This window comes from Pholcus phalangioides, unplaced genomic scaffold (assembly GCF_987345545.1).
Source record: "Pholcus phalangioides strain wild (caught in Gottingen) unplaced genomic scaffold, Ppha-v1.0 ptg000021l_1, whole genome shotgun sequence".
NCBI lineage: Eukaryota > Metazoa > Arthropoda > Arachnida > Araneae > Pholcidae > Pholcus > Pholcus phalangioides.
In genome coordinates this window covers 13,284,893-13,299,752 of record NW_028301614.1, presented here as the reverse complement: position 1 = coordinate 13,299,752, position 14,860 = coordinate 13,284,893, and the positions used below count along the sequence as shown (strand labels likewise).

Below are 14,860 nucleotides of genomic sequence, written 5' to 3'. Positions count from 1 at the left end.
TTGAGTGATTGACAGATTGAGCAATTTAGTGATTGACAAAGTGTGAGGGTGGAGTGTCTGCAAAGATGATCCTCCTCATCCCCTCCCTTTTTATAGGTGGTTATGTAGCACTGAGTGACCAAGTGACTCACACTTTAATGGATTCTAAGAATTTGGAATTTTCAGTTTAAGCATAAAATATTTTTCCCAAATTTACGACTCACACCGGTGTGGTCACTCACACTATCATTCATATATTCACTCATACGGTCACGCGTATGGTCAAGGTAGGCAAAATGACAGGGGCTCAATTTCCAATTCACTTGATTACTCACTGAGTAACTCATATGGTCACTCACTGGGTCACTGATATGGTCAGGGCAAAATTCCCGGTGTGAGATGTCAGGGGCGAAATTTCCGGAGGCCAAATGTACTGGGGACAAAATGTCGGAGGCGAAATATCGGGTGCAAAGGTTCCGTGAACCGGCTTATATACGGGTTTTCAATTTATTGCGGTTTTGGTGGTCCTGAAGTAGGGGGGTCAGCTTATACACGAGTATATACGGTAACTCTAAATGCCTATTCTAATTTCATAATCACCAAAAACAATATGACAACATTTCCTAAGTAGGTAAGAAATTTTTCCGTATAATTTCTTGCCCACCTGTTTGCATGACACGAGTACAGCATTTGCCTATAATACAAATTTGTAGATAAAAAGCTATATATTTTTGTTTTTCATAATTTTGGAAATCAAGAACATAACAAAAAAACTAATTATATGATTCTATTACTTTTCTTTATGAGTAGATGGACAATTCAAGTTAATATTATGTTTTTCATGACAACAGTTATTCACTCAAAGTTTAGCTGTATTAATAACAGCAAATACATGATGATGATGATGATTATATGCTTAATACAAGTATAATTCAGATCTTAACTATAAAAATACAAAAGATGTGCACAATTTTAAAAGAGGATAATAAAAAATATTATTCAATAGAATGTGGTGTCCCCATGTATCCATTGCTGCTTTTAAGAGATTTTTTGCAAAACTAGCAGGGGGGGTTCTCTCTCTCAAGAAATATATTTCTTTCTTTTCAATTTGCAGCAATTCCAATGAGTATGATGAAAAATTGATTCATTCTATACGGTTGTGTAATTTGCAAGGGAGTGATGATAAGAAGAATAGTGTATCAAGATTGTACGTAAGTTACTTCTCTTTTATAAATCTCATAATATCAGATTGCATTGAGGATTTTATTAGAAAATCATAAACTGATATAGATTTGTGATTTGTTGCAAGTAATTTCAGTGACATTTTAAATTTTAATTAATTAAATACTCCAGCAAAGGTTAAACTATTTTGAGTGGTATTCACTGACATGGTTTAAACTAGTCACAATTTTTGGATAGGAAATGGATTGGTTAAATTCAGGTTTTTTTACCAATCTGTATCAATCTCCTATCTGAAAATTGTGACTAGTTTAAACCGTGTTAGTGACACGGTTTAAATGGTGTCAGCCGCCGCCCTTTATTTTGTAGTACACTACCTACTGTGCCAAAATTCTGTTGCACAACTGCAAATACAATGAAATCTCAGTATAATCCTGTTCTTGTAAACCAAGAAAATATACTGATCTAAGTAAGATTACCATTATATGGAGAGGCATCAGATCTCACCATCCTAATCACCAAATTATGCTGCTGTTGACATCTCTTCTAAATCTTATTGTTCGTATCAGCATAAGATCCACTTATAAGCTTATATTCACAGCACAGGATAGCATCAAGTTTAACACTTGATAATATAAAGTTATAATAAGTACATTGGCAATAACATGTTTCAATAAATAATGCTCAGAAATCGAATCAGCTTTATGAGTTGTATTATAGTCACTTATTAAATATTGGCCTTTGCTGCTGAAGATCTTTGCACTAATTAATAAAGTTGCTTGTGAAGACTCACAGCTATTAAGTTTTTAGCTAATTAATAGCATTTAATTATAACAGTAATAAGGAGTTTTAATAAATAACAGAATTTTAAGGAAAGAAATGAGAAAAAAATTATGCAGTATATATATAAAAACCGGGGGAAACGTCTCACCGTCTCTTAGCAAATGTGGACCTATGTTGCTGAAGAACTTTGCTTTGATCAATAAAGTTTCTTGTGTAGAATCACAACTATTATTTGTTTTTCAACTTTTTTTCGTTTGATTAAGTGCACATGAAGTACAAGATATTATATGTTTACCCTGTAGAGGAGTTTTTGAAATTACACTTTTGTATCTTACACAGAAAGTATGAACAGCAATGGCTTCATTATTTGTCTTTTGAAGAAAAGACAAAGGGGTATAAAATATTGATGTAAATACATACGAACAGACAAATGTGCCTGCGACATAGTGGGTACTCCAGTTCACTATGCCACAGAGTGCAAATTTAAAAAACATCTACACATGTACAAATATTCAGAAAACAATAGAAAACAATGGTTTACTTAAATAACCAAAAACACAGCAGCAAGGATTATAAGCCTTGTCAAATATATACACTAAACAAAAAATCTGTCCACCAGATTTATAAAATAATTTTTTTAAGTTTTGCTAAAATAAAGGAAGAACAGAAATAGACAAAAACAACACAAATCATATCCACATGACTGCCACTAATACATAACCATTACATGTATAAGATATAGCACGTACTAACGGGACCCGAACAAGAACTTTTATGACATTCCCATAACAGTTATGTAAATGTGATAACCACAAGTGTCCTCCATTCAGCTCTTCTAGCTGGGGGTGCTAGGTGGGAGGACACAAATGGTTTTATAATGACCATTACATATAGTTTTTATTTTATATATACAGTCGAATCTTGTTATAACGAACTCCAAGAGACCGAAGAAATCACTTCGTTATAACAAAATTTCGTTATAAAGGAATTTCAGATTTTTAACACGAGCAAAGAAAAAATATTCATTGTAGCAGGATTTGATTTTAAGGAAAATAATTATTTACGTTTATAGCAGTTGCATACTGTATTTTCCTTTCACCACCTTAATTATGCATCGGCCGAACGGTTGCAAAACAGTCAAGCAGTTAGGAGGTATGCATTCGATGTGAATGCACTCTAATTTTGAAAATTCAATGTGGAACGTGCAATTGGCAATAAGAAGCGGGATCTCTTCCTATTTTTTCGCTTCATTTTTCCATAAAACTTTACTAGCCCCTCATTTAAAATTCTTGTAATCATCCAAGCCCTTTGACTTGATTTGTATAGTCCCAAGAGTGAATCACAAAACTGTGATTTCATGTTTTTCAGGCACCATGGATTCACAAATTTTCCAATAATCATAACTTTTTTTTTCGGTTCCGTTCATGTTCTAGCAAAACAAAACAGTTGAGGGTCACTTGGAGTTTCGCCACCAAATGCTCTTGTCTTTTTTAAGTGTCAAAGTTTTGTTAGGTAAAACAGTTGGGAAAAGATTCCGGCTTTGTCTGCATTGAATACATCGGAAGGATCATATAACTTTATCACTTTCACCAGCTTTCCATTCATTCACATTTTCCATACCAACTGAATTTGCAATTGGTATGGAAAATGTGAATGAATGAAACCCCAAATCAGTTTCGCTACCACACCCTACCGTTATTTGAAACAATTCAACCAGCCGACACTTGATTGAAAGTTTTTGCATTCAAAAGCATGTGCAAATTCCAAAACCTTTTCTCCTGAGTGGACTGGTAACTACTCTGTTTGAATTCGCGATTTCGTTTGATTTTTTCAAAAGCGTTGAAAGAGTAGATGGAGATTGACTTTTGTTTCTCTGAAATTTGTTTTCGAGTTCATTATAACGCAGATTTTTCATTTTGATGTATCGGAATTACACAATACATTCTTGCTATGTAAATTAATTTGAAGGATTGGAAAAGTTTTCCTTACAACGAGATTTTTGCTAAAACCGTATTCGTTATAATGGGATCCGACTGTATATTCATTTTTTTCTTTAATAAATATAACCAACCAAAGTGAGTCAACCAAAACAAGACTGAAGCTAATCCTTAGCTAAGGCTCTTTCCACAGACAATCCCCCATTTAAACTAATCCCACATTACTCACTAAAATAGGTTCAGAGCGAGACGAGTTGACCTGGCAGTTACACATTTATATACATATATATATTTCTCTTTCCTGTATTTAAGTTCTTCATGCATTTCATGTCCACAACACACATGGGTACACATATTGTTGTATTCATATTGCTCACCGAATAAGGTGCTAAGCGAGATGGCACGGGTGATCCCGTAATTGTATATATTCCCCCACACAATATTTCTATTTTGTATGTTTTCATCAAATCCACTGGAATGAGTGAACTTAACCCAATAAAACTGGTGCTGGCTTCGAGTCCGCAAGTTACCAAACTCATTTGCTCATCAATAAGGTGTTAAGCGAGATGACTCGCTCTGATGGATATTTTATGTTTCACAATAGATAAGATTCTCATTTTGTTTGTTGTTGTTGTTTGTGTGTGCGTGTGTTTTTTCCTGTGTATATAATATGGCAAGTGATAACATTGATTAGTGTAAATTTATTAACTATAGTAGGAGGCATTCCCCACTTATATATGATTACAGTATTGATGGTCAATAACTTCTAAGGGTTGATTGTGTGAAGGATTTAGGTGTAATATTTCAGTTCTTTTTCATTTAACCAACATATTAATTATATTATGTGTAAAGCATCCAGAAGTCTTGGTTTTATTATTCGTAATAGTAAGCTTTTTCATAATGTTGAAACTATCTTACTTTTAAGTTCCTATGTTCGATCTGTTTTGGAATATTGTAGCATAATGTGGGATCCACATTGCTTATTTAATATAGTTAAAATTGAACATGTTCAAAACAGGTTTTTACGCTATGTGTATTTTAAGAAACATCAGTCATACAAATACAAATACAACGCCACAACAGGCAAAATGCCCAACGAGGTGGCTGATAAAAAGATGCCCATAAAAATATGGATGTCATATGTTTCAAAAATACAGCAGCCCCATTAAAAATGCAATTAACACAAATTATAAACAATATATACACATGATAAAATATTATGCAATGCCCATAAAGAATACTTATGGTTGTCTTATTCTAAGAATGGATAGCTTCCCGATTTATCCCAACATGTTTATCGTATTTCTCTTTAAACGTGTCAATTGTGTTACAATTTACTACCTCCGAGGGTAAGCTATTCCATTTATTAACAACCCTATTAGAGAAAAATTCCCTGCGACACCATAACCTTGCATTGTCCCTCACCAATCGATACTGGTGTCCCCTTGTAAAAGCAGTTGATTGGCGGTGTACTAAAAGTTCATGGTCCATCCTATCCATCCCATTGAAAATTTTGAACACTTCGATCATATCTCCTCGACACCTGCGTTCATCCAATGTAAACATATTCAAAAAATGAAGTCTCTCTTCATAACTCAAGCCCTGTGTGCCAATAAGGACACGCGTAGCTCTTCTCTGCACCCCTTCAATCAAGTCTATGTCCCTCTGTAGGTATGGTCTCCAAAACCTTACAGCATACTCCAGTCCAGGACGAACTAAGCCTCGAAAAAGCGGAAGAATGACTTTAGGAGAACGCGAAGAGACTTTTTTTGAAAATGAGACCAAGCATTCTATTCGCTTTTTTGACAACCGCTGAACAATGTTCAGAAAACTTAAGTCGCTCGTCAATGAGAATTCCCAAATCGGTGACTCTAGTTGCATCCGGGATAGTGACACCATTCAACTCGTAAGATAACCATGGGTTGTTCGAACCAAAATGAGCGACCATGCACTTATCTACGCTAAACGTCATGCCCCATTCATTTGCCCATGCTGCAATCTTGTTTAAGTTGGTCTGGAGCAACTCCCTATCGCTTTCATTCCCGATTACCCCCATTAGCTTCACATCATCTGCGAATTTGCTAGTAATTCCATCGATACCCTGATCGAGTTTGTCGATAAAAAGTGAAAAAAGTATGGGGCCAAGGACACTTCCCTGAGGAACCCCACTTGTGACGTCTGTCCAACCAGAGAATTCCCCGTTCACCATAACTCGTTGCGACCTATCTCTTAACCACGATTCTATCCGATTCAGCAAGTTGCCCCCTATTCCAATCTCGTGTAAACGCTTCAAGAGTTTGCCATGTTGGACCCGATCGAATGCCTTCTGGAAATCAAGGTAAACAACGTCGACATTTTTGCTCTTACCCAAAGCCTTAGTCACGTAATCATAGAAGCAAAGGAGGTTAGTTACACATGACTTCCCCTTCCTGAACCCATGCTGATTCTCCGACAATACATAATTCTCGTCTATCCACTTCACAAACTGCCTTTTGATGATAATTTCCAAAATTTTCGAGAGGGAGCTCGTCAAACTCACTGGACGATAATTAGACACCACTTCTCTACTACCCTTCTTAAATATCGGAACAACGTTAGCCAGTTTCCAATCTCTTGGGACGATACCCTCAGCAACACTACTCCTGAATATCTGTGCGACTGGCCCCAACAATTCATTAGCACCTTCCCTGAGAACCCTGGGATAGATATCATCTGGTCCTGGTGCTTTGCTTGCACATACATTTCTTAGAAGATTTAGGACCTCCACGTCTTCTACTTGAATATCGTTGAGGGTTTTATTACCCCATGCAACACCCGTATATCGAATATCATTATCTCCATTAAAAACAGACGCGAAAAAGTCATTGAAAGCACTACACATGCCTACATTGCTCTCTACCTTAGAGCCTCCTATCGAGAGGGGGCCAACTGTCCCCTTACATCCATTATTGACGTATCGAAAAAATGATTTTGGGTCAGAGCCAATGTTATCTGCCAACCTAGATTCAACTTCCTTTTTACTATCCCTTATCGCTTTCTTCAATAGTCTTCTTTTATCAGTAAACAATGATAGGTCACCACGTCCACTTTTATACTCTCTGAATGCTCTTTTCTTTTCAAGATAAAGGTTCCGCACGCTATCCGTGAACCATAGAGGGTGTGATGTACAAACACGCTTTTTTCGAACAAAGGGTATGACGTCGTGCAAAACAGAGGACAGCTTCGTACTAAATTCTTCCCATTGACTTACCACCCCTACTGATTCCAACCGGTCTTTGAAAACTTCCGCTAACCACCTTCTCAAAAACCTTCTCATATAATCATTACGAACGAAAAGAAATACTTCGCTCATCATTCAGTTATGATTCATTTGAAACTTGTCGTCTCAGGGCCCTTACTATGTTTTTTGTAAAAATTCTTCACTTCGAATATTGATGCACCTAACATTGTAAACCTTATTACTTTTTATTGCCCACGAATCAATCTTAGATGCCGTAATCTTTTTTATATTCCTCCATATCGTTCTAATGTTTCGAAAAATTCTCCACTGTACCAATTTTTAAGATGCAGTAATTCTGATTATGTATATTTTTAAATTTTTTCAAATTTTTATTTTGTGTATACATATGTTTTACCTTTATTTTGTATTCATATATGCAAACTGTAACTGGGCTTTTGCCTGTAGTTCGTATTTTTTAATAAATAAATAACATGAGATGGCATGCCCCCCCCCCCCCCCCGCCCCGCCAGTTGCTTTTAAAATATGCTTCCATCCTAATATACGTATATTCATTTGTCTTAATGAAACCCCAAAACTTTTCTCCAACTCGCAACCCCATCTCGTCTGTAATCACCACAAAATTTGTTTATCGCAACAGTACCCAATTGTCCATGAATCTGGGCTGGAAGAGATCTCGGCAACGGGATAAGTCCGGTGGCAGAGCCCCTGGCATTCATTCAGTACCCAATTGTCCAGGGAAAATATGTTAAAATGTTGTATGTTTGTTTTGTTGTTTTTTTTTTTTTGACACGAAATAAAGTGTTCTAGACTGTGCCGCGCAGCTGGGCTGAAAGAGATCTCGGCAACGGGATAAGTCCAGTGGCAAGGTTCTGGCATTCACTCATTCAGGATGTTATTAGGTACCTTTTCCATCATGGAAAAGTCTCCAAGATGAGAAACAGTCACAAAGTCACGAAATAAGAAAGGAGGGCATAGCCCCCCCCCCCTCCAAATTAATTTTTGAATTTTACCCAGCAAGTTCCCATGAACAATTTTATTGCGCAAAACATTGCCTCTTAAGATACCTTTTGCTGCATTACTCTCTCTCATTGGGAATTGCACTTTTGTGTCTTACACAGAAAGTAGCAATAGCTTCATAATTACTTTTGGAAGGAGGCAGGGTGGTATGAAATACTGATGTTACTAGATGTTATAATTGTAATGAAATTGCTCTACCATTGCTGTTTAGCAACTTGTTCATTCCGGAGTGCGTGGAGCACCAATTTGGTGACGACTGCCGCATCTGCGGATGATATTCTTAACATATAGCATTTGTGAATGGGGAAAAAAAGGGGCAGTCTTTTTGATTGAAGCAAGTTCTTGTTGATGAAGCTCAGCCTTTTACTTTATAAAGATGAAAACCATTCTGTATGTTTTCTTTGTTTTTTTATTATTATTATTTGTTTATGATTTTATTGCCTTTTCCCCCTCTCCATTTGCAATGAAATTTATAGTCAAATGAGGAAAAATTCAATTCTTGTTGAACCACTTTATGCATTATAGAAACTGGGGGGTTTTTTTGTAAAGTTCTAAATTTTTGTCTTTGTTTGTTGATATTAATATATTTTGTTAACAGCTTGAGGCTAGACTTTCACTATTTGTTGGTCCACCATGGTTGGAAAATTTTGATATAGATGAATGGAATGAAAAGCAACAGGTGGTGAAGAGCTTGGAGAGGAGCTTGGTAAGATTGGTTTTTCGAAATGGATGTTTATTGCTGTTCATTTCAATAAAATTGTATGCTTGATTTCATTTGAATTCATTCTAAAATTACTGAAAATATAATAATTTTGAGTAATCAATTGAAGAATATGTATGAAAATATAATTCTACAAAATTTATCTAGATATCAAAGGCATAATGTTATACATTCATATTTAAACACATATATGTTATGTTCATCTGTATTTATTTTCTTCTCTTGGTAGTCCAAAAATATATGTATACTTTATAAAATAATAGCTAACTAATATAAAAGTCCAAAGGGCATAACACGAAATCTGACAATTCCGGTTTTCGTAACGAAATCAGTTTTATTTCTGTCCTCATACGCCACTTCGACCTGCCAGTACCCAGAACAAAGATCTAAGGTAGTCACGTACTGGGATGAACCTATTCGCTGAATTATCTCCTCTATCTGGAGTAAGGGATATTGATCCGGTTCCGTCACCTTATTCACCTGGGAATAGTCTATCACGAATCTCCACTCACCTCCTTTTTAGGCACCAAAAAAGCAGAGGAACTCCATCCAGTAGACGCAGGCTCAATAATGTTATTTTTCAACATCTCCTAAACCTCTTTTTCCAAAATGTCTTGTTTATGTTTCAGCAACTTGAAAAGGGGGCCTAAATACTGGAGATCCACGTGTCACTATATGATGTTCAACAACATTCATTTTTCCTGGTAAATCACGAAACATATCGGAATAGGTTTCAAGCAAGTCCTGAACCACTTCTTTTGTGAGGAACCGCCAAATCAGACTGCTGAACAGATGCTTTCAATTTATCCCATTGTACATTTCCTTTATACTGAACCAAGCCACCGCGTAACTCACAATATCGAAAATCAACAACTAATTCAAATAAGTTCAAAATATCTTTGCCAATTAACAAGTTTTTTGTAGCTCCTGGCAAAATGGCAATTTTAGTCCTCAAAACAATTCCTTTAATCTCAATTTCGACAGGAAGTAACCATCTCGGTTGATATTTTTGTCCAAACACCGAAATAAATTCATAACCCTGCCACAGTTCCAATTTCGCACCTCTGGATATCAACACCGTTGCAATCTTGGGATCAACAATTGAAACATCCTCAGCCATATCAATAATCCCCTTACACGCATAACCATTGAGGACCACTACAGGATGCAGAAAATCATTTACGGGGCATTTGTCAACTTCGGATGCGTTTCCCCATCCACCGTACCCGACACATGGTTTTCTGACCTAAGACTCCGAATTAGAGTAACTGGACAATTTCTACTAAAATGCCCAATTTCATTGCAGGAAAAACAATGACTTTGTTTCACAGTCTCTTAAGGTTTACAGACTTCTATTTGTACCATCTGACCTTTTAGCATTCAAATCTCTCAACAGTAGAAAAAGTTTGTGAACTTTTTTTGGACCTTTCACATTTAACAAATTACGGTACTCTTCTGGTAATTGAAACGTAACTAATTCTACAACCTCCAAGTTCAAAACTTTAGGATCAAACTGAAAATACAATTCAACTGTTCGCAACACGAACTTCTCAATATCTCCCAAAACATATTTACCTGAAAAAAAGGTTTGTGCTAACTGTACTCATGACCTGAACTCCGAAAATGTTCCTATTAAAAGATCACGGAAACTCTTCCAGTAATCTAGCTCACTCTGAGAGTTCAACTCTCGTTTCCCAATCCGATTTCACCATTCCAACGCACGACCTTCTAATGCAGTTATGGCAAAATCCACCTTATTTTCAAGAATATTAGTCACTCGAAAAAAGCTTTCACAACTATTCAAGAAATCTATTACCGATCCCTCACCTGAAAAATGTAACTTAGGTTCCCAGCTAACCTATCTCAAACCTGAATAGGGCGTGTCCTAAACAGCTCAACATTTTGTTCTACAGCAGAACCACTCAAGTCATGATCATTAGTAAAACTGGGCAAACCATCGAAATAATCTAACAAGGAATCTTGATTATTCATAACTGACAACTTGTTCAAATGTCAAAAAAAATTGTGTCTCTGGTCAAAGAGCGATGCATCCTACTGGTGCCTCCAATTTAAATGCAACGTTTTCATTGCAATTAAGGGTTTTTGTATGTGCCGCTGCAAGTGACCAGGCAAAGGCACATTGACAATGAGCAAATAATTTATTAGGTTTTCTAACCAAGAATTCTGAACTGAAAAGTTAATCACCTTCACGAGTCGGGGAATTCGAAGGGGTCGAGGCAAGTCCACAAATGGTCCTCTTGACAACAAGTAACGAGTTCGTAGGGTCTGGTTGACGGAGATGAGTTAGAAGGATCCACTCAGTGGAGATGGGTAGTCGACAACAAGTCTGTAGGTCTGGTCGGCAGTGATGAGGTCGTAGGGTCCGATAGGTGGTGATGAACGATCGGTGAAGAGGTCGTAGGTTCCAGTACCAGCGATGACGAGTCCATAGGTTCCAGTCTGTGATAGTGAACGATTGGCAACGATGAATGCGTATGTTCCAGTTGGTGGCGATGGATGCGTGGGCTCCAGATACTGGATTTATTTCATCAGATGAGAACAAAGCAAGAGCGTTAAAGAGCGGTAGGTTAGTCCAGCATAGCAGATCGAGAAGAGTCTATCTGACAACTCGGCATAGGCAACTTCTGGTGTAGGTGATCCTCAGTGAAGAGGGAAGTTCAATCCATTATTTTTCAGAGACCTCAGCAATAACTTGGCAGATCGCTTCCAAAGATGGAGTACTGTTAGCCGTGGGCGGAGATACGGGAGGGCGTGGGAGGGCATTGTCCCCCCCCCCCAGTGTCAAAGGTGGAGTTGACTGATCTAATGTATATATGAATTAACGCACATCATCATCATGCTCCCCAGCAATAGTGACCATGTCCCCCCCCCCCCGACTTCCAAGTCTTATCTCTGCCTATGCTCTTAGCACACCAGCAGTGCTCACGCACAAACAAATCACAAAAAAGGCACAAGTAAGAAGGAACTACGCCTTCTTATACGAGTTAATGCTCCAAGCGCCATCTAGGCTTATTTGCATACTAGGAAGAAATTCTCTCCGCATTAATGCAGTGACGTAGCTGAAAAACGTACGTCTACGTGAGGAAGATGACGTCACACTCTTGGAGAGACGTACAATCTAGGATCGTAAAGCAGCTTAGGTTTTCTGAACATTGTTCAACGGTGGTAAAAAAGCAAATAGAATGCTTGGTCTCATTTTCAAAAAGGTCTTTTCGCGTTCTCCTAAAGTAATTCTTCCACTTTTTCAAGGCTTAGTTCGTGCGGGACTGGAGTATGCTGTAAAGTGTTTTGGAGACCATACCTACAGAGAGACATAGACTTGGTTTATTTATTTATTTATTCACGTCTCAACAGGCAAGGATTGCCCAATTGCAGAGATGGACAAGAGAAGAAAAATACAAAAGCGCAAATACAACAAACTACAAAAAAACAAAAACGAGTGGAACAATAGAAATACATACGGAAAAGCATAATGACATGTATATTCAATACTCACCTATAACTTTTAAGAAATTCACTTATAGTTGAATTGAACATATCTGGTTTCACATCACACTGATTATATATATTGCACATTTCCAAAATAGAGGACCGTCTGAAAATATTTGTTCGGGGTTTAGGGAGGCGAAAGTTTGCCAAACAGGCCTATTTGCAATTGGCACAGAAAAATCAACAAGTTGAAGAAGGTAGCAGTCATCAATTATATTATTGACAATTTTATACAAACAGCGAAGGTAACTTCTTCTGCATTCCAATGATGGAAATGGAAAAAACGTTGCAGTTCAGTTACTTATGTCATTTATCTAGACGTGAAATTGCCTGTAAAACATGTAACGTAGAAATCTGTCTGGACTCTTTCTAGTATCAATGAGTCTAGATTGTTGTGAGGACTCCATATAATAGTGCAGTACTCTAGTTTCGGGAGCACATAAGTTCTGAAAAGTGTCGCGATTGATTTGAAATTATTGCTGCTCCTGACAACAAATCCTAGCAGTTTTAAGCATTTATTGGTAAGATCATATATATATGATTGGTAAATGCAAGCTTGGAGTCAAAGAAAACCCCAAGGTCTTTGATTACGGAAACACGACTGATCGAGACAGCATCAATGGTGTAGTCGAATTCGGTCGATGACAATTTTCTTGTATAGCTGATAACGTGGCATTTTCGAACATTGAGCTGGAAGAAATTAGCCCTACACCAATCATGGAGAGTCTGTAGGTCTCTTTGTAGAGCCATGCAATCTTCCAGATTCCCAGCTTGAAGGGGTGCAGAGAAGAGCTGTGCGTGTCCTCGTTGGCACACAGGGCTTGAGTTATGAAGAGAGACTTCATTTTTTGAATATGTTTACATTGGATGAACGCAGGTGCCGAGGAGATATGATCGAAGTGTTCAAAATTTTCAATGGGATGGATAGGATGGTCCATGAACTTTTAGTACACCGCCAATCGACTGCTTTTACAAGGGGACACCAGTATCGATTGGTGAGGGACAATGCAAGGCTATGGTGTTGCAGGGGGAATTTTTCTTTAATAGGGTTGTTAATAAATGGAATAGCTTACCACCGGAGGTAGTAAATTGTAACACAATTGGCACGTTTAAAAAGAAATATGATAAACATGTTGGGGTAAATCAAGAAGCTATCCATACTTAAAATAAGACAACCATAATATTCTATGGACATTGTATCGTGTATATATTGTTTATAATTTTTGTGATTATGTTTTTAATTGGGTTGCTGTATTTTTGAAATATGACATCCATATTTGTTATGGACATCTTTTTCTCAGCCACCTCGTTGGGCATTTAGCCTGTTGTGGCGTTGTATTTGTATATTTGTACTTGAATGTATGACCAAAACCCCAACCTGATCAGCTGGAGGATGAACAAAGATGCAGAAATGACAAGCCAATAATGGATGAAAAAACTCTTTATTTAGCAATACTTTACACGAGAACACTACATGTGCACGTTAAGTTTTACAACAAGTGCTCAAAGGTCTTATCATCCACAGTTATGCACGCTGGAGGACGCTGTTATTTGCTCAAAAATGCTGGGTATTTTTGAAAGGGTTTGACAATCAATGCATCTGCTATATGAAACGTGAAAAACTGGATGGTAAGAACTTTGTGCACTAGTTGTGAAACTTAACATGTACACGTGCTGTCCTTGTGTAAAGTATCGCTAAATAAAGAGTTTTTCCACACATTATTGGCTTTTCATTTCTGCATCTTCGTTCATCCTCCAGCTGATCAGGTTGGTGTTTCCGGTCAGACATTCCTATGAGATTCTGTGTTGTTTTTGTGTTTTCTAACTCCCTTAAAAGTTTGTATTTTGAGTTTTTGATCGCGCTGTATATTGTGGAAAAGATCAGCAATAGCTTCTGCTATTGCCAAATCTTTTTATGAAATGTGTTAACCAACAGAAACGTCTCCTTTGATCTTAACTTTTCAGAGTGATATGGAGCTTGCAAGTGACAATGAAAGCAAAGACTTGATAATAACAGAGAATTTAATCTTAAAAGAATCAGGAAAGTCTGTGGAGAATATTCTCACCATTGATCAAAAGCCAAATCTGATTAAAGTGGGAAAAGATTTTCCAGCAGTTGAAATTCAAGATCAAGATAACAGCATGGATAAGACCCGAGGACTTGTTGAGTAAATAGAATTTTCATAACTTAAGTATTTTTAGAGTCTGAATCTACTACTTACCTTTTTTCTATTGTATTCATATGTCTTAAATATCTTTTTACAATACTAATACATCCAAAATATTTATTTGTTAATTAGTCCATTAAATTATGCAGGGGGAGGGGTTGAACCCAGTATTCAGGTCATCAAATACTTATAAAGATTTCTTATCTCTTAAAATATATAATTATAACTCTACTTTTAAGTTAGAGTAATCTGCAATGTGAAAAGGTGATTCTACCTGTAATGATTAAAATGCTTGTGATAATTTTTATAAGGGTAAGAGAGTGGT

The 14,860-nt window shown here is 36.9% G+C and overlaps 1 protein-coding gene across 5 annotated transcripts in view; it reads left to right on the top strand.

Moving 5' to 3' along the window:
* Window positions 1-14,860, top strand: part of LOC149070663 (tetratricopeptide repeat protein 14-like) — a 98,149-nt gene that overhangs the window by 44,137 nt on the left and 39,152 nt on the right. For all 5 annotated transcript variants that reach the window (XM_089249145.1, XM_089249146.1, XM_089249143.1 and 2 more), the window contains exons 13-15: window positions 1,094-1,190; window positions 8,735-8,842; window positions 14,333-14,535. In XM_089249145.1, the coding sequence (XP_089105271.1) occupies window positions 1,094-1,190; window positions 8,735-8,842; window positions 14,333-14,535 (408 nt within the window). The remainder of the gene's footprint in view (window positions 1-1,093; window positions 1,191-8,734; window positions 8,843-14,332; window positions 14,536-14,860) is intronic.